The following is a 20,618-nucleotide window of genomic DNA, read 5'->3' as shown; positions in this document are numbered from 1 at the left end:
GGTGCTGTAAGCTTTAACTATTGAAAAACTTTTAAAATGAAAGTATTTACATGGCTATGTTAGCTTTTTTTTGCCTTTCTCTCCATCATAATTTGACAGTAAAGCGGGAGTTTTCACTCTTTGATATGTGTTTCCGCCCCTTTGGTTTAAAGTTCAAGATTTTCAAGCAGAGTTTGTGTACGGACAAACCAGCTGAAGAATGCCCATCTTGTCTTATCTCAGAAGCAAAGAAGGCTTGGGCCTGGTTAGTACTTGGATGGGAGACTACCTGGGAATACCAGGTGCTGTAAGCTTTAACTATTGAAAACTTTAAAATAAAAGTATTTACATGGCTTTGTTAGCTTTTTTGCCTTTTCTCCATCATAATTTGACAGTAAAGCGGGAGTTTTCGCACTTTATAATGTTTTCAAAGCCCTTTGTTTAAAGTCCAAGATTTTCAAGCAGAGTTTGCTTACAGACATGCCAGCTGAAAATTGCCCAATCTTGTCTGATCTCAGAAGCTAAGAAGGCCTGGGCCTGGTTAGTACTTGGATGGGAGACTATGTAGGAATGCCAGGTGCAGTAAGCTTTAACTATTGTAAAACTTTTAAAATGAAAGTATTTACATCACTCTGTTAACTTTTTTTAAAGTAAGTTAAGGGGTATTTTCTTTCTTTGATATGTTTTCCCGCCTTTTTTCTTTTTTTTTTTTTTTTTAAACTTCTCTTCAGGTTTCTTTGTCTGTGTGTGCTCTACAACGATCATTCACAGGCTTGGAGCTGAATCGATTAGATGGGGTTTTCCAGCCCTCGGCCTTCAGGTGCTACGCACCCTGATGTCAATTTAATATCTGATATGTCATATTAAGCGGATTTTTAGAACAGGGAGTCGGCAATAGGGCCTGCTCCATCCGCTCCATTCATCGACCCAGTATTGCATTGCCTCTAGAAGGTGTGCACTTTATTTGTTGTATTGCAAATAAAAGCTTACCACTCCAACTTTTTGCCTTTTCTCCATCATAATTTGACAGTAAAGCGGGAGTTTTCACTCTTTGATATGTGTTCAAGCCCTTTGGTTTAAAGTTCAAGATTTTCAAGCTGATTTTCTGTACGGACAAACCAGCTGAAGAATGCCCAATCTTGTCTGATCTCAGAAGCTAAGAAGGCTTGGGCCTGGTTAATACTTGGATGGGAGACTACCTGCGAATACCAGGTGCTGTAAGCTTTAACTATTTAAAAACGTTTAAAAAGAAAGTATTTACATGGCTTTGTTAGCTTTTTTTGCCTTTTCTCCATCATAATTTGAAAGTAAAGCGGGAGTTTTCACTCTTTGATATGTGTTTAAGCCCCTTTGGTTTAAAGTTCAAGATTTTCAAGCAGATTTTGTGTACGGACAAACTAGCTGAAGAATGCCCAATCTTGTCTGATCTCAGAAGCTAAGAAGGCTTGGGCCTGGTTAGTAGTTGGATGGGAGACTACCTTGGAATACCAGGTGCTGTAAGCTTTAACTATTGAAAAACTTTTAAAATGAAAGTATTTACATGGCTTTGTTAGCTTTTTTTGCCTTTTCTCCATCATAATTTGACAGTAAAGCGGGAGTTTTCACTCTTAGATATGTGTTCAAGCCCCTTTGGTTTAAAGTTCAAGATTTTCAAGCAGAGTTTGTGTACGGACAAACCAGCTGAAGAATGCCCAATCTTGTCTGATCTCAGAAGCTAAGAAGGCTTGGGCCTGGTTAGTACTTGGATGGGAGACTACCTGGGAATACCAGGTGCTGTAAGCTTTAACTATTGAAAAACTTTTAAAATGAAAGTATTTACATGGCTTTGTTAGCTTTTTTTGCCTTTTCTCCATCATAATTTGACAGTAAAGCGGGAGTTTTCGCACTTTATAATGTTTTCAAAGCCCTTTTGTTTAAAGTTCAAGATTTTCAAGCAGAGTTTGTGTACAGACAAACCTAGCTGAAGAATGCCCAATCTTGTCTGATCTCAGAAGCTAAGAAGGCTTGGGCCTGGTTAGTACTTGGATGGGAGACTACCTTGGAATACCAGGTGCTGTAAGCTTTAACTATTGAAAAACTTTTAAAATGAAAGTATTTACATCACTCTGTTAACTTTTTTTAAAGTAAGTTAAGGGGTATTTTCTTTCTTTGATATGTTTTCCCGCCTTTTTTCTTTTTTTTTTTTTTTTTTAAACTTCTCTTCAGGTTTCTTTGTCTGTGTGTGCTCTACAACGATCATTCACAGGCTTGGAGCTGAATCGATTAGATGGGGTTTTCCAGCCCTCGGCCTTCAGGTGCTACGCACCCTGATGTCAATTTAATATCTGATATGTCATATTAAGCGGATTTTTAGAACAGGGAGTCGGCAATAGGGCCTGCTCCATCCGCTCCATTCATCGACCCAGTATTGCATTGCCTCTAGAAGGTGTGCACTTTATTTGTTGTATTGCAAATAAAAGCTTACCACTCCAACTTTTTGCCTTTTCTCCATCATAATTTGACAGTAAAGCGGGAGTTTTCACTCTTTGATATGTGTTCAAGCCCTTTTGGTTTAAAGTTCAAGATTTTCAAGCTGATTTTCTGTACGGACAAACCAGCTGAAGAATGCCCAATCTTGTCTGATCTCAGAAGCTAAGAAGGCTTGGGCCTGGTTAATACTTGGATGGGAGACTACCTGCGAATACCAGGTGCTGTAAGCTTTAACTATTTAAAAACGTTTAAAAAGAAAGTATTTACATGGCTTTTTTAGCTTTTTTTGCCTTTTCTCCATCATAATTTGAAAGTAAAGCGGGAGTTTTCACTCTTTGATATGTGTTTAAGCCCCTTTGGTTTAAAGTTCAAGATTTTCAAGCAGATTTTGTGTACGGACAAACAAGCTGAAGAATGCCCAATCTTGTCTGATCTCAGAAGCTAAGAAGGCTTGGGCCTGGTTAGTAGTTGGATGGGAGACTACCTTGGAATACCAGGTGCTGTAAGCTTTAACTATTGAAAAACTTTTAAAATGAAAGTATTTACATGGCTTTGTTGCTTTTTTTGCCTTTTCTCCATCATAATTTGACAGTAAAGCGGGAGTTTTCACTCTTAGATATGTGTTCAAGCCCCTTTGGTTTAAAGTTCAAGATTTTCAAGCAGATTTTGTGTACGGACAAACCTGCTGAAGAATGCCCAATCTTGTCTGATCTCAGAAGCTAAGAAGGCTTGGGCCCGGTTAGTATTTGGATGGGAGACTTCCTGGGAATACCAGGTGCTGTAAGCTTTAACTATTGAAAAACTTTTAAAATGAAAGTATTTACATGGCTTTGTTAGCTTTTTTTGCCTTTTCTCCATCATATTTTGACAGTAAAGCGGGAGATTTCGCACATTATAATTTTTTCAAAGCCCTTTTGGTTTAAAGTTCAAGATTTTCAAGCAGAGTTTGTGTACAGACAAACCAGCTGAAGAATGCCCAATGTTGTCTGATCTCAGAAGCTAAGAAGGCTTGGGCCTGGTTAGTACTTGGATGGGAGACTACCTGGGAATACCAGGTGCTGTAAGCTTTAACTATTGAAAAACTTTTAAAATGAAAGTATTTACATGGCTATGTTAGCTTTTTTTTGCCTTTTCTCCATCATAATTTGACAGTAAAGCGGGAGTTTTCACTCTTTGATATGTGTTCAAGCCCCTTTGGTTTAAAGTTCAAGATTTTCAAGCAGATTTTGTGTACGGACAAACCAGCTGAAGAATGCCCAATCTTGTCTTATCTCAGAAGCTAAGAAGGCTTGGGCCTGGTTAGTACTTGGATGGGAGACTACCTGGGTATACCAGGTGCTGTAAGCTTTAACTATTGAAAAACTTTTAAAATAAAAGTATTTACATGGCTTTGTTAGCTTTTTTGCCTTTTCTCCATCATAATTTGACAGTAAAGCGGGAGTTTTCGCACTTTATAATGTTTTCAAAGCCCTTTTGTTTAAAGTTCAAGATTTTCAAGCAGATTTTGTGCACGGACAAACCTGCTGAAGAATGCCCAATCTTGTCTGATCTCAGAAGCTAAGAAGGCTTGGACCAGGTTAGTATTTGGATGGGAGACTACCTTGGAATACCAGGTGCTGTAAGCTTTAACTATTAAAAAACTTTTAAAATGAAAGTATTTACATCACTCTGTTAACTTTTTTTAAAGTAAGTTAAGGGGTATTTTCTTTCTTTGATATGTTTTCCCGCCTTTTTTCTTTTTTTTTTTTTTTTTTTAAACTTCTCTTCAGGTTTCTTTGTCTGTGTGTGCTCTACAACGATCATTCACAGGCTTGGAGCTGAATCGATTAGATGGGGTTTTCCAGCCCTCGGCCTTCAGGTGCTACGCACCCTGATGTCAATTTAATATCTGATATGTCATATTAAGCGGATTTTTAGAACAGGGAGTCGGCAATAGGGCCTGCTCCATCCGCTCCATTCATCGACCCAGTATTGCATTGCCTCTAGAAGGTGTGCACTTTATTTGTTGTATTGCAAATAAAAGCTTACCACTCCAACTTTTTGCCTTTTCTCCATCATAATTTGACAGTAAAGCGGGAGTTTTCACTCTTTGATATGTGTTCAAGCCCTTTTGGTTTAAAGTTCAAGATTTTCAAGCAGATTTTCTGTACGGACAAACCAGCTGAAGAATGCCCAATCTTGTCTGATCTCAGAAGCTAAGAAGGCTTGGGCCTGGTTAGTACTTGGATGGGAGACTACCTGCGAATACCAGGTGCTGTAAGCTTTAACTATTGAAAAACGTTTAAAATGAAAGTATTTACATGGCTTTGTTAGCTTTTTTTGCCTTTTCTCCATCATAATTTGACAGTAAAGCGGGAGTTTTCACTCTTTGATATGTGTTCAAGCCCCTTTGGTTTAAAGTTCAAGATTTTCAAGCAGATTTTGTGTACGGACAAACCTGCTGAAGAATGCCCAATCTTGTCTGATCTCAGAAGCTAAGAAGGCTTGGGCCCGGTTAGTATTTGGATGGGAGACTACCTGGGAATACCAGGTGCTGTAAGCTTTAACTATTGAAAAACTTTTAAAATGAAAGTATTTACATGGCTTTGTTAGCTTTTTTTGCCTTTTCTCCATCATATTTTGACAGTAAAGCGGGAGTTTTCTCACATTATAATGTTTTCAAAGCCCTTTTGGTTTAAAGTTCAAGATTTTCAAGCAGAGTTTGTGTACGGACAAACCAGCTGAAGAATGCCCAATGTTGTCTGATCTCAGAAGCTAAGAAGGCTTGGGCCTGGTTAGTACTTGGATGGGAGACTACCTGGGAATACCAGGTGCTGTAAGCTTTAACTATTGAAAAACTTTTAAAATGAAAGTATTTACATGGCTTTGTTAGCTTTTTTTGCCTTTTCTCCATCATATTTGACAGTAAAGCGGGAGATTTCGCACATTATAATTTTTTCAAAGCCCTTTGGTTTAAAGTTCAAGATTTTCAAGCAGAGTTTGTGTACAGACAAACCAGCTGAAGAATGCCCAATGTTGTCTGATCTCAGAAGCTAAGAAGGCTTGGGCCTGGTTAGTACTTGGATGGGAGACTACCTGGGAATACCAGGTGCTGTAAGCTTTAACTATTGAAAAACTTTTAAAATGAAAGTATTTACATGGCTTATGTTAGCTTTTTTTGCCTTTTCTCCATCATAATTTGACAGTAAAGCGGGAGTTTTCTCACTATTGATATGTTTTCAAAGCCCTTTTGGTTTAAAGTTCAAGATTTTCAAGCAGATTTTGTGTACGGACAAACCAGCTGAAGAATGCCCAATCTTGTCTTATCTCAGAAGCTAAGAAGGCTTGGGCCTGGTTAGTACTTGGATGGGAGACTACCTGGGAATACCAGGTGCTGTAAGCTTTAACTATTGAAAAACTTTTAAAATGAAAAGTATTTACATGGCTTTGTTAGCTTTTTTGCCTTTTCTCCATCATAATTTGACAGTAAAGCGGGAGTTTTCGCACTTTATAATGTTTTCAAAGCCCTTTTGTTTAAAGTTCAAGATTTTCAAGCAGATTTTGTGCACGGACAAACCTGCTGAAGAATGCCCAATCTTGTCTGATCTCAGAAGCTAAGAAGGCTTGGACCAGGTTAGTATTTGGATGGGAGACTACCTTGGAATACCAGGTGCTGTAAGCTTTAACTATTAAAAAACTTTTAAAATGAAAGTATTTACATCACTCTGTTAACTTTTTTTAAAGTAAGTTAAGGGGTATTTTCTTTCTTTGATATGTTTTCCCGCCTTTTTTCTTTTTTTTTTTTTTTTTTTTTTAAACTTCTCTTCAGGTTTCTTTGTCTGTGTGTGCTCTACAACGATCATTCACAGGCTTGGAGCTGAATCGATTAGATGGGGTTTTCCAGCCCTCGGCCTTCAGGTGCTACGCACCCTGATGTCAATTTAATATCTGATATGTCATATTAAGCGGATTTTTAGAACAGGGAGTCGGCAATAGGGCCTGCTCCATCCGCTCCATTCATCGACCCAGTATTGCATTGCCTCTAGAAGGTGTGCACTTTATTTGTTGTATTGCAAATAAAAGCTTACCACTCCAACTTTTTGCCTTTTCTCCATCATAATTTGACAGTAAAGCGGGAGTTTTCACTCTTTGATATGTGTTCAAGCCCTTTTGGTTTAAAGTTCAAGATTTTCAAGCTGATTTTCTGTACGGACAAACCAGCTGAAGAATGCCCAATCTTGTCTGATCTCAGAAGCTAAGAAGGCTTGGGCCTGGTTAATACTTGGATGGGAGACTACCTGCGAATACCAGGTGCTGTAAGCTTTAACTATTTAAAAACGTTTAAAAAGAAAGTATTTACATGGCTTTTTTAGCTTTTTTTGCCTTTTCTCCATCATAATTTGAAAGTAAAGCGGGAGTTTTCACTCTTTGATATGTGTTTCAAGCCCCTTTGGTTTAAAGTTCAAGATTTTCAAGCAGATTTTGTGTACGGACAAACCAGCTGAAGAATGCCCAATCTTGTCTGATCTCAGAAGCTAAGAAGGCTTGGGCCTGGTTAGTAGTTGGATGGGAGACTACCTTGGAATACCAGGTGCTGTAAGCTTTAACTATTGAAAAACTTTTAAAATGAAAGTATTTACATGGCTTTGTTAGCTTTTTTTGCCTTTTCTCCATCATAATTTGACAGTAAAGCGGGAGATTTCACTCTTAGATATGTGTTCAAGCCCCTTTGGTTTAAAGTTCAAGATTTTCAAGCAGATTTTGTGTACGGACAAACCTGCTGAAGAATGCCCAATCTTGTCTGATCTCAGAAGCTAAGAAGGCTTGGGCCCGGTTAGTATTTGGATGGGAGACTTCCTGGGAATACCAGGTGCTGTAAGCTTTAACTATTGAAAAACTTTTAAAATGAAAGTATTTACATGGCTTTGTTAGCTTTTTTTGCCTTTTCTCCATCATAATTTGACAGTAAAGCGGGAGTTTTTGCACATTATAATTTTTTCAAAGCCCTTTTGGTTTAAAGTTCAAGATTTTCAAGCAGAGTTTGTGTACAGACAAACCAGCTGAAGAATGCCCAATGTTGTCTGATCTCAGAAGCTAAGAAGGCTTGGGCCTGGTTAGTACTTGGATGGGAGACTACCTGGGAATACCAGGTGCTGTAAGCTTTAACTATTGAAAAACTTTTAAAATGAAAGTATTTACATGGCTATGTTAGCTTTTTTTGCCTTTTCTCCATCATAATTTGACAGTAAAGCGGGAGTTTTCACTCTTAGATATGTGTTCAAGCCCCTTTGGTTTAAAGTTCAAGATTTTCAAGCAGATTTTGTGTACGGACAAACCTGCTGAAGAATGCCCAATCTTGTCTGATCTCAGAAGCTAAGAAGGCTTGGGCCCGGTTAGTATTTGGATGGGAGACTTCCTGGGAATACCAGGTGCTGTAAGCTTTAACTATTGAAAAACTTTTAAAATGAAAGTATTTACATGGCTTTGTTAGCTTTTTTTGCCTTTTCTCCATCATATTTTGACAGTAAAGCGGGAGATTTCGCACATTATAATTTTTTCAAAGCCCTTTTGGTTTAAAGTTCAAGATTTTCAAGCAGAGTTTGTGTACGGACAAACCAGCTGAAGAATGCCCAATGTTGTCTGATCTCAGAAGCTAAGAAGGCTTGGGCCTGGTTAGTATTTGGATGGGAGACTTCCTGGGAATACCAGGTGCTGTAAGCTTTAACTATTGAAAAACTTTTAAAATGAAAGTATTTACATGGCTTTGTTAGCTTTTTTTGCCTTTTCTCCATCATATTTTGACAGTAAAGCGGGAGATTTCGCACATTATAATTTTTTCAAAGCCCTTTTGGTTTAAAGTTCAAGATTTTCAAGCAGAGTTTGTGTACAGACAAACCAGCTGAAGAATGCCCAATGTTGTCTGATCTCAGAAGCTAAGAAGGCTTGGGCCTGGTTAGTACTTGGATGGGAGACTACCTGGGAATACCAGGTGCTGTAAGCTTTAACTATTGAAAAACTTTTAAAATGAAAGTATTTACATGGCTATGTTAGCTTTTTTTGCCTTTTCTCCATCATAATTTGACAGTAAAGCGGGAGTTTTCACTCTTTGATATGTGTTCAAGCCCCTTTGGTTTAAAGTTCAAGATTTTCAAGCAGATTTTGTGTACGGACAAACCAGCTGAAGAATGTCCAATCTTGTCTTATCTCAGAAGCTAAGAAGGCTTGGGCCTGGTTAGTACTTGGATGGGAGACTACCTGGGTATACCAGGTGCTGTAAGCTTTAACTATTGAAAAACTTTTAAAATAAAAGTATTTACATGGCTTTGTTAGCTTTTTTGCCTTTTCTCCATCATAATTTGACAGTAAAGCGGGAGTTTTCGCACTTTATAATGTTTTCAAAGCCCTTTTGTTTAAAGTTCAAGATTTTCAAGCAGATTTTGTGCACGGACAAACCTGCTGAAGAATGCCCAATCTTGTCTGATCTCAGAAGCTAAGAAGGCTTGGGCCAGGTTAGTATTTGGATGGGAGACTACCTTGGAATACCAGGTGCTGTAAGCTTTAACTATTAAAAAACTTTTAAAATGAAAGTATTTACATCACTCTGTTAACTTTTTTTAAAGTAAGTTAAGGGGTATTTTCTTTCTTTGATATGTTTTCCCGCCTTTTTTCTTTTTTTTTTTTTTTTAAACTTCTCTTCAGGTTTCTTTGTCTGTGTGTGCTCTACAACGATCATTCACAGGCTTGGAGCTGAATCGATTAGATGGGGTTTTCCAGCCCTCGGCCTTCAGGTGCTACGCACCCTGATGTCAATTTAATATCTGATATGTCATATTAAGCGGATTTTTAGAACAGGGAGTCGGCAATAGGGCCTGCTCCATCCGCTCCATTCATCGACCCAGTATTGCATTGCCTCTAGAAGGTGTGCACTTTATTTGTTGTATTGCAAATAAAAGCTTACCACTCCAACTTTTTGCCTTTTCTCCATCATAATTTGACAGTAAAGCGGGAGTTTTCACTCTTTGATATGTGTTCAAGCCCTTTTGGTTTAAAGTTCAAGATTTTCAAGCTGATTTTCTGTACGGACAAACCAGCTGAAGAATGCCCAATCTTGTCTGATCTCAGAAGCTAAGAAGGCTTGGGCCTGGTTAATACTTGGATGGGAGACTACCTGCGAATACCAGGTGCTGTAAGCTTTAACTATTTAAAAACTGTTTAAAAAGAAAGTATTTACATGGCTTTTTTAGCTTTTTTTGCCTTTTCTCCATCATAATTTGAAAGTAAAGCGGGAGTTTTCACTCTTTGTTATGTGTTTCAAAGCCCTTTTGTTTAAAGTTCAAGATTTTCAAGCAGATTTTGTGTACGGACAAACAAGCTGAAGAATGCCCAATCTTGTCTGATCTCAGAAGCTAAGAAGGCTTGGGCCTGGTTAGTAGTTGGATGGGAGACTACCTTGGAATACCAGGTGCTGTAAGCTTTAACTATTGAAAACCTTTTAAAATGAAAGTATTTACATGGCTTTGTTGCTTTTTTTGCCTTTTCTCCATCATAATTTGACAGTAAAGCGGGAGTTTTCACTCTTAGATATGTGTTCAAGCCCCTTTGGTTTAAAGTTCAAGATTTTCAAGCAGATTTTGTGTACGGACAAACCTGCTGAAGAATGCCCAATCTTGTCTGATCTCAGAAGCTAAGAAGGCTTGGGCCCGGTTAGTATTTGGATGGGAGACTTCCTGGGAATACCAGGTGCTGTAAGCTTTAACTATTGAAAAACTTTTAAAATGAAAGTATTTACATGGCTTTGTTAGCTTTTTTTGCCTTTTCTCCATCATAATTTGACAGTAAAGCGGGAGTTTTTGCACATTATAATTTTTTCAAAGCCCTTTTGGTTTAAAGTTCAAGATTTTCAAGCAGAGTTTGTGTACAGACAAACCAGCTGAAGAATGCCCAATGTTGTCTGATCTCAGAAGCTAAGAAGGCTTGGGCCTGGTTAGTACTTGGATGGGAGACTACCTGGGAATACCAGGTGCTGTAAGCTTTAACTATTGAAAAACTTAAAAAAAAAAGTATTTACATGGCTTTGTTAGCTTTTTTTGCCTTTTCTCCATCATAATTTGACAGTAAAGCGGGAGTTTTCACTCTTAGATATGTGTTCAAGCCCCTTTGGTTTAAAGTTCAAGATTTTCAAGCAGATTTTGTGTACGGACAAACCTGCTGAAGAATGCCCAATCTTGTCTGATCTCAGAAGCTAAGAAGGCTTGGGCCCGGTTAGTATTTGGATGGGAGACTTCCTGGGAATACCAGGTGCTGTAAGCTTTAACTATTGAAAAACTTTTAAAATGAAAGTATTTACATGGCTTTGTTAGCTTTTTTTGCCTTTTCTCCATCATATTTTGACAGTAAAGCGGGAGATTTCGCACATTATAATTTTTTCAAAGCCCTTTTGGTTTAAAGTTCAAGATTTTCAAACAGAGTTTGTGTACGGACAAACCAGCTGAAGAATGCCCAATGTTGTCTGATCTCAGAAGCTAAGAAGGCTTGGGCCTGGTTAGTATTTGGATGGGAGACTTCCTGGGAATACCAGGTACTGTAAGCTTTAACTATTGAAAAACTTTTAAAATGAAAGTATTTACATGGCTTTGTTAGCTTTTTTTGCCTTTTCTCCATCATATTTTGACAGTAAAGCGGGAGATTTCGCACATTATAATTTTTTCAAAGCCCTTTTGGTTTAAAGTTCAAGATTTTCAAGCAGAGTTTGTGTACAGACAAACCAGCTGAAGAATGCCCAATGTTGTCTGATCTCAGAAGCTAAGAAGGCTTGGGCCTGGTTAGTACTTGGATGGGAGACTACCTGGGAATACCAGGTGCTGTAAGCTTTAACTATTGAAAAACTTTTAAAATGAAAGTATTTACATGGCTATGTTAGCTTTTTTTGCCTTTTCTCCATCATAATTTGACAGTAAAGCGGGAGTTTTCACTCTTTGATATGTGTTCAAGCCCCTTTGGTTTAAAGTTCAAGATTTTCAAGCAGATTTTGTGTACGGACAAACCAGCTGAAGAATGTCCAATCTTGTCTTATCTCAGAAGCTAAGAAGGCTTGGGCCTGGTTAGTACTTGGATGGGAGACTACCTGGGTATACCAGGTGCTGTAAGCTTTAACTATTGAAAAACTTTTAAAATAAAAGTATTTACATGGCTTTGTTAGCTTTTTTTGCCTTTTCTCCATCATAATTTGACAGTAAAGCGGGAGTTTTCGCACTTTATAATGTTTTCAAAGCCCTTTTGTTTAAAGTTCAAGATTTTCAAGCAGATTTTGTGCACGGACAAACCTGCTGAAGAATGCCCAATCTTGTCTGATCTCAGAAGCTAAGAAGGCTTGGGCCAGGTTAGTATTTGGATGGGAGACTACCTTGGAATACCAGGTGCTGTAAGCTTTAACTATTAAAAAACTTTTAAAATGAAAGTATTTACATCACTCTGTTAACTTTTTTTAAAGTAAGTTAAGGGGTATTTTCTTTCTTTGATATGTTTTCCCGCCTTTTTTCTTTTTTTTTTTTTTTTTAAACTTCTCTTCAGGTTTCTTTGTCTGTGTGTGCTCTACAACGATCATTCACAGGCTTGGAGCTGAATCGATTAGATGGGGTTTTCCAGCCCTCGGCCTTCAGGTGCTACGCACCCTGATGTCAATTTAATATCTGATATGTCATATTAAGCGGATTTTTAGAACAGGGAGTCGGCAATAGGGCCTGCTCCATCCGCTCCATTCATCGACCCAGTATTGCATTGCCTCTAGAAGGTGTGCACTTTATTTGTTGTATTGCAAATAAAAGCTTACCACTCCAACTTTTTGCCTTTTCTCCATCATAATTTGACAGTAAAGCGGGAGTTTTCACTCTTTGATATGTGTTCAAGCCCTTTTGGTTTAAAGTTCAAGATTTTCAAGCTGATTTTCTGTACGGACAAACCAGCTGAAGAATGCCCAATCTTGTCTGATCTCAGAAGCTAAGAAGGCTTGGGCCTGGTTAATACTTGGATGGGAGACTACCTGCGAATACCAGGTGCTGTAAGCTTTAACTATTTAAAAATGTTTAAAAAGAAAGTATTTACATGGCTTTTTTAGCTTTTTTTGCCTTTTCTCCATCATAATTTGAAAGTAAAGCGGGAGTTTTCACTCTTTGTTATGTGTTCAAGCCCCTTTGGTTTAAAGTTCAAGATTTTCAATCAGATTTTGTGTACGGACAAACAAGCTGAAGAATGCCCAATCTTGTCTGATCTCAGAAGCTAAGAAGGCTTGGGCCTGGTTAGTAGTTGGATGGGAGACTACCTTGGAATACCAGGTGCTGTAAGCTTTAACTATTGAAAAACCTTTTAAAATGAAAGTATTTACATGGCTTTGTTGCTTTTTTTGCCTTTTCTCCATCATAATTTGACAGTAAAGCGGGAGTTTTCACTCTTAGATATGTGTTCAAGCCCCTTTGGTTTAAAGTTCAAGATTTTCAAGCAGATTTTGTGTACGGACAAAATTGCTGCTGAAGAATGCCCAATCTTGTCTGATCTCAGAAGCTAAGAAGGCTTGGGCCCGGTTAGTATTTGGATGGGAGACTTCCTGGGAATACCAGGTGCTGTAAGCTTTAACTATTGAAAAACTTTTAAAATGAAAGTATTTACATGGCTTTGTTAGCTTTTTTTGCCTTTTCTCCATCATAATTTGACAGTAAAGCGGGAGTTTTTGCACATTATAATTTTTTCAAAGCCCTTTTGGTTTAAAGTTCAAGATTTTCAAGCAGAGTTTGTGTACAGACAAACCAGCTGAAGAATGCCCAATGTTGTCTGATCTCAGAAGCTAAGAAGGCTTGGGCCTGGTTAGTACTTGGATGGGAGACTACCTGGGAATACCAGGTGCTGTAAGCTTTAACTATTGAAAAACTTTAAAATGAAAGTATTTACATGGCTTTGTTAGCTTTTTTTGCCTTTTCTCCATCATAATTTGACAGTAAAGCGGGAGTTTTCACTCTTAGATATGTGTTCAAGCCCCTTTGGTTTAAAGTTCAAGATTTTCAAGCAGATTTTGTGTACGGACAAACCTGCTGAAGAATGCCCAATCTTGTCTGATCTCAGAAGCTAAGAAGGCTTGGGCCCGGTTAGTATTTGGATGGGAGACTTCCTGGGAATACCAGGTGCTGTAAGCTTTAACTATTGAAAAACTTTTAAAATGAAAGTATTTACATGGCTTTGTTAGCTTTTTTTGCCTTTTCTCCATCATATTTTGACAGTAAAGCGGGAGATTTCGCACATTATAATTTTTTCAAAGCCCTTTTGGTTTAAAGTTCAAGATTTTCAAACAGAGTTTGTGTACGGACAAACCAGCTGAAGAATGCCCAATGTTGTCTGATCTCAGAAGCTAAGAAGGCTTGGGCCTGGTTAGTATTTGGATGGGAGACTTCCTGGGAATACCAGGTGCTGTAAGCTTTAACTATTGAAAAACTTTTAAAATGAAAGTATTTACATGGCTTTGTTAGCTTTTTTTGCCTTTTCTCCATCATATTTTGACAGTAAAGCGGGAGATTTCGCACATTATAATTTTTTCAAAGCCCTTTTGGTTTAAAGTTCAAGATTTTCAAGCAGAGTTTGTGTACAGACAAACCAGCTGAAGAATGCCCAATGTTGTCTGATCTCAGAAGCTAAGAAGGCTTGGGCCTGGTTAGTACTTGGATGGGAGACTACCTGGGAATACCAGGTGCTGTAAGCTTTAACTATTGAAAAACTTTTAAAATGAAAGTATTTACATGGCTATGTTAGCTTTTTTTGCCTTTTCTCCATCATAATTTGACAGTAAAGCGGGAGTTTTGCACTCTTGATATGTTTTCAAAGCCCTTTTGGTTTAAAGTTCAAGATTTTCAAGCAGAGTTTGTGTACGGACAAACCAGCTGAAGAATGCCCAATCTTGTCTGATCTCAGAAGCTAAGAAGGCTTGGGCCTGGTTAGTACTTGGATGGGAGACTACCTTGGAATACCAGGTGCTGTAAGCTTTAACTATTGAAAAACTTTTAAAATGAAAGTATTTACATGGCTATGTTAGCTTTTTTTGCCTTTTCTCCATCATAATTTGACAGTAAAGCGGGAGTTTTCACTCTTAGATATGTGTTCAAGCCCCTTTGGTTTAAAGTTCAAGATTTTCAAGCAGATTTTGTGTACGGACAAACCTGCTGAAGAATGCCCAATCTTGTCTGATCTCAGAAGCTAAGAAGGCTTGGGCCCGGTTAGTATTTGGATGGGAGACTTCCTGGGAATACCAGGTGCTGTAAGCTTTAACTATTGAAAAACTTTTAAAATGAAAGTATTTACATGGCTTTGTTAGCTTTTTTTGCCTTTTCTCCATCATATTTTGACAGTAAAGCGGGAGATTTCGCACATTATAATTTTTTCAAAGCCCTTTTGGTTTAAAGTTCAAGATTTTCAAACAGAGTTTGTGTACGGACAAACCAGCTGAAGAATGCCCAATGTTGTCTGATCTCAGAAGCTAAGAAGGCTTGGGCCTGGTTAGTATTTGGATGGGAGACTTCCTGGGAATACCAGGTACTGTAAGCTTTAACTATTGAAAAACTTTTAAAATGAAAGTATTTACATGGCTATGTTAGCTTTTTTTGCCTTTTCTCCATCATAATTTGACAGTAAAGCGGGAGTTTTCACTCTTTGATATGTGTTCAAGCCAATTTGGTTTAAAGTTCAAGATTTTCAAGCAGATTTTGTGTACGGACAAACCAGCTGAAGAATGTCCAATCTTGTCTTATCTCAGAAGCTAAGAAGGCTTGGGCCTGGTTAGTACTTGGATGGGAGACTACCTGGGTATACCAGGTGCTGTAAGCTTTAACTATTGAAAAACTTTTAAAATAAAAGTATTTACATGGCTTTGTTAGCTTTTTTGCCTTTTCTACCATCATAATTTGACAGTAAAGCGGGAGTTTTCGCACTTTATAATGTTTTCAAAGCCCTTTTGTTTAAAGTTCAAGATTTTCAAGCAGATTTTGTGCACGGACAAACCTGCTGAAGAATGCCCAATCTTGTCTGATCTCAGAAGCTAAGAAGGCTTGGGCCAGGTTAGTATTTGGATGGGAGACTACCTTGGAATACCAGGTGCTGTAAGCTTTAACTATTAAAAAACTTTTAAAATGAAAGTATTTACATCACTCTGTTAACTTTTTTTAAAGTAAGTTAAGGGGTATTTTCTTTCTTTGATATGTTTTCCCGCCTTTTTTCTTTTTTTTTTTTTTTTAAACTTCTCTTCAGGTTTCTTTGTCTGTGTGTGCTCTACAACGATCATTCACAGGCTTGGAGCTGAATCGATTAGATGGGGTTTTCCAGCCCTCGGCCTTCAGGTGCTACGCACCCTGATGTCAATTTAATATCTGATATGTCATATTAAGCGGATTTTTAGAACAGGGAGTCGGCAATAGGGCCTGCTCCATCCGCTCCATTCATCGACCCAGTATTGCATTGCCTCTAGAAGGTGTGCACTTTATTTGTTGTATTGCAAATAAAAGCTTACCACTCCAACTTTTTGCCTTTTCTCCATCATAATTTGACAGTAAAGCGGGAGTTTTCACTCTTTGATATGTGTTCAAGCCCTTTTGGTTTAAAGTTCAAGATTTTCAAGCTGATTTTCTGTACGGACAAACCAGCTGAAGAATGCCCAATCTTGTCTGATCTCAGAAGCTAAGAAGGCTTGGGCCTGGTTAATACTTGGATGGGAGACTACCTGCGAATACCAGGTGCTGTAAGCTTTAACTATTTAAAAATGTTTAAAAAGAAAGTATTTACATGGCTTTTTTAGCTTTTTTTGCCTTTTCTCCATCATAATTTGAAAGTAAAGCGGGAGTTTTCACTCTTTGTTATGTGTTTAAGCCCCTTTGGTTTAAAGTTCAAGATTTTCAATCAGATTTTGTGTACGGACAAACAAGCTGAAGAATGCCCAATCTTGTCTGATCTCAGAAGCTAAGAAGGCTTGGGCCTGGTTAGTAGTTGGATGGGAGACTACCTTGGAATACCAGGTGCTGTAAGCTTTAACTATTGAAAACCTTTTAAAATGAAAGTATTTACATGGCTTTGTTGCTTTTTTTGCCTTTTCTCCATCATAATTTGACAGTAAAGCGGGAGTTTTCACTCTTAGATATGTGTTCAAGCCCCTTTGGTTTAAAGTTCAAGATTTTCAAGCAGATTTTGTGTACGGACAAAATTGCTGCTGAAGAATGCCCAATCTTGTCTGATCTCAGAAGCTAAGAAGGCTTGGGCCCGGTTAGTATTTGGATGGGAGACTTCCTGGGAATACCAGGTGCTGTAAGCTTTTGTGGTGGAAATTCTGCCGTCTGGGGAGCTGCAATAAAGGAAGTCAACTGAATTGATTATCCAAGTTTATTTTACCGCGCACGGGGGGACCCACAAGAGAACATCCCCCCCCGCTTGATTACAGTTCACAAGCATTTATACATCTGGGGTGTATAAGGTCGAAAAGCAAGCTCGCACCACTTTGGACAGTGGCGCCCATCAACGTCACAGAACCTTTCTTTTATCAGTTTATGTCTAGTTTTTGCGTCAAACTTTTGCATCAACAAGGTCAGACCTAAGATACACAGTTGTCTTCTGACTGTTCCATGACCAAAGGTGAAACACGTGGAGAGTCTGGCCTACTAAATTTCGTGGAGTGTCTGGGCCTACTAAATTTTCCTTCCACACTCCACACTTTTTTTTTTTTTTTTTTTTTTTTTTTTTGATTAATTGATCTCTACTATAGGCACAAAAATATATATGATGTGTACGCAAGGTGAGGAGTACATAATTACATAATAGCACAAAATTCAAAGAATAAAAAATGATTATAAAAATGATTAAAAAGTACGCAGCAAATTAATGCAAAATTACAAAGTAACTTAATATACAACCAGAAACATCAAAGTATACCACTCCATCAAGGGTTTAAGGTAACTCATCACAGGCAGTTGTATAAAAATATAAAATCAAAACTAAATAATTAAAAAAAACAAACTATTTAAAATGAAAATCAACAACAAGTATAACAATCAATATCAATAGTGTATTATGTGTCTGCATCTGTCTCATCCGAGGAGTAGCTTGATTCAAAGCATGATTGACCACTATGAACAAGAGTTACATAATTTTTTCTAGGGGTCTAATAACATATCAACAGCAATGTGGTTCTGGAAGGCCATAAGTGAGGTGGCTTTAAATTGTCCATGTACAGTCTCAAATCCATCTCTAGTGAAGTTTGATAAGCGCTGCACCTTGTAATGAATGTACTTGATTCTGTCAACATTTTTGTTAGGAGTTATTCAAAATAAAAATTTATTCAAAGCCTGCAGCTATTTGATTAACTAATATGTATTCGTCGGGCACACCTCTGGGAATACCTATGGTATCAATGTAAGTTGTATCAGGGGAATCAAAAGAAAACAATGATCTCCTAGCTAAACGGGAGTGAACATTGGAAAAAGAGACTGGAACTTCCGATGCGGTTACGGGCAAAATAGTCACAGGTAGGATAAGAGTAGAAGGAGTGCAGACACCCGACCAGTTCTCAGGTAAAGTGGAGCGTAGTGTTTTACCACCACCAGATGTCAGAACGATCATCTTTCGGGGAATCAGACAGGTTGTGGATGGATGCACAATATGAAACATTCACAGTACCAACAGTATTAGCAGGGGAAGGGTAATACCTTGATACCTCAGCATCAAAAACAGGGGGAACATCGGTTTTTGATCCTACAGGAAAAAGGAAATCCCAAAAAGAAAAAAAGGATCAAGGTTATCTTGAGTCATAAGTTGGATAAGACAGGTAATTCAGTTTGGCTGGAGTGGGGACAATCTTCAACAATGGGCGAGGTCCTAGTGTCACCAGTAGCATCTGCAAGTAACAACCTGTTATTCCTGTGGCCAAGTTTTTTTTTTTTTTTTTTTTTTTTTTTCTCAAAACAGACCAAATATCAAATTATTTTTCCCTTTAAAAACCATTTGGTGTAAAAACTTAAGACCGATTTAGATAACCATCTGCCGTTTCCCCAAAATGTTTAACTGTCACCTAAAAATAATGGAAAAGAACAAGTCTGCATAGATTCTGCAGGCAATTGGTGGTAATCTGGTCAAATGCATGTTGCAAGCTTAGACGATTGTCAAGTCAAATCTGTTTCTTATTGCTCAGATCTTTGATGTTTCTTCTTGTTGACTTTACCGGACGATGGTAGCGATGGTAAATCAGTGTTTATTCAGGTGGATAGCGCCGCCTGCCAGGGAACAAAGTTCTCCGTTTCTGTGGCTGTGCGACCCCCTCAGGACCAATTTCCTGGCTCTCTCTCTTCTTCCGCCCCTCGCTCTGGTAGTTATCCTGGTAGTTGCGTGGGGGTCTCCTCCGGCGTGGGTACCGCCTGTAGCGGTTCCAGTCAGCGGCGTATTTGCTGCCCTGGACTGGGACCCCCCCTGGGCCGGTGACATTGGCCGCCTCGGCACCCTTCTCCCCTTCAACGACATCAAACTCCACAGTCTCACCGTCCCCAACACTGCGGAGGTATTTTCTTGGGTTGTTTTTCTTTATGGCAGTCTGGTGTACAAAAACGTCTTCTTTTGTGTCATTCCTGTTGATGAAACCGTAGCCGTTGCGAACGTTGAACCACTTCACTGTCCCCAGGACCTTTGTTGGAATGTGTGTGAGTGTGTCTGTGTGGGTGTGCATGACCTTGGTTGGAGCCTCCTTCAGGGCTGCAGCCGCGCCTTCGTTTGGAGCTCCGCCCCGCTTCACCAGTCAGGCTGTTTGGGATTGTTCATGATGGGTGTGTTCTCCTCTGTGTCCACGTCCCTCGCCATAGGGAACACCATGTCCTCTGCTCCATCCTCTTTCTTCATTGGGACATTCTCGTAACCAATGTCCGCTTTGGCCACAGTTGAAGCACACATCAAATTGTTCCTCGCTTCGTGGTCTCCACTGTCCTCTCCATCTTTTGGTGCAATCTCGTGCCCAGTGTCCCCTTTGCTTACACCTGAAGCACACATCCGGTCTGCGATATGAAGTGGAGTTGGCAGCAGCATGCCGCAACAGAGCCAGTTGTGCCCTGTGGGTTGAATCTTTGTTTTTGTTGTCTTCTTTGATCCTCGCTTCCGCCTGTCTGGCCTGGGCGTGGCGCGCATGGCGCAGAACTTCAGCGAGACGCACTGAAGCATCTGCCCACATGATGCAGGAAGTCTTTGTTGCTTCACTGAGGGGGGGGAGAAGGCCATCAATGAAGGTATTTTTCAGGAGCGCTTCGTATGGTGTCATACCTTGTCCAGGGTAATCATGGGGGCGAGCAAGGCCGCTGTGGTCATCAAACACAACTTGGAGTCGAATCAAAAATTCTTCTGCTGACTCCAAAGGCTGCTGAGCACACGTGCTGATTTTAGAAAGGTCACAGGCAGTAGGAAAGTTACCAGCGATCGCGGTCACAAGTCCTTCAGCCCAACATCTGTAATCTGCATCTCCCCGCACTGCACCAATGTCGTTTTGATCAGCAGTTGCCCAACCAGGGGTGCAGGGCTGATGATGGGTAGTGAAATGTTCACGTAGCTGACCATACTGCGCAGGGGTCATGTGCCTTAGCAGGACTCGGGCCATTTCGGTGGATGTTGGTGTGAATTCTCTGATGAAATCGTTCACGGCTCTGGACAGGGCCGCACCCCCTCGATCTGCATTTGGGAGATGCTTGGAAGAGTTCAGAAGGTCTTCCGTTGTCCATGGTCTGTAAACAAATGTAGGCCCCCCTGTCCCAGCGACCTGAATCATGGGGAGAGTTGCAGTTGAGGGTCCTGATGGTTCAGAAGATGTGGTGGCAGACCGGGTCTTGGGTGGAGAATATGGGGCGGCTGCTCTGGTGGTGTTTTTTTTCTCTGAAGTTGAAGCAGTGACGCCATCATGCTGTGGTGGTTTCTGCTGTTCTTGTAACGGTTTCTCCAGCGGGAGTTGCTGCTGTTCCAGTGGGGGTTGCTGTTGGGGGTAGGGCGGAGGGGTGGAGTCCAAACTCAGGTCGACCCGTGTGCCCTGTAATGACGGATACAACGAGGCAGGTGCAGTATCAGAGAATTTTTTTTTGGTATCAAGGTTCAGCGTAGTCTTCCCTTTTGTTTTCTTTCCCACAGTCAGCGCAGTCAGAGCGTTCTGG

General features: G+C 39.5%; 1 protein-coding gene and 2 pseudogenes across 1 annotated transcript; 2 read left to right on the top strand and 1 right to left on the bottom strand.

Annotated features, from left to right (window-relative positions):
* Positions 1–1,642: 1,642 nt before the first annotated feature.
* On the top strand, positions 1,643–1,761 carry LOC114779656 (uncharacterized; annotated as a pseudogene).
* A 12,570-nt stretch (positions 1,762–14,331) lies between these two features.
* LOC114779657 (uncharacterized) lies at positions 14,332–14,450 on the top strand (annotated as a pseudogene).
* A 4,241-nt stretch (positions 14,451–18,691) lies between these two features.
* Positions 18,692–19,174, bottom strand: LOC114779655 (nuclease-sensitive element-binding protein 1-like). Its single transcript, XM_028967519.1, has one exon. The coding sequence runs from the start codon at positions 19,157–19,159 to the stop codon at positions 18,692–18,694; it is 468 nt and encodes a 155-aa protein (XP_028823352.1). The 5' UTR covers positions 19,160–19,174.
* Positions 19,175–20,618: the final 1,444 nt, after the last annotated feature.

This window comes from Denticeps clupeoides, unplaced genomic scaffold (assembly GCF_900700375.1).
Source record: "Denticeps clupeoides unplaced genomic scaffold, fDenClu1.1, whole genome shotgun sequence".
Taxonomy (NCBI): domain Eukaryota; kingdom Metazoa; phylum Chordata; class Actinopteri; order Clupeiformes; family Denticipitidae; genus Denticeps; species Denticeps clupeoides.
This window is presented reverse-complemented; position numbering and strand designations above follow the sequence as displayed.

Coding starts and splice junctions, on each gene's coding strand:
- LOC114779655 (XM_028967519.1), bottom strand. CDS start 19,159: ATGCACACCCACACAGACACACTCACACACATTCCAACAAAGGTCCTG.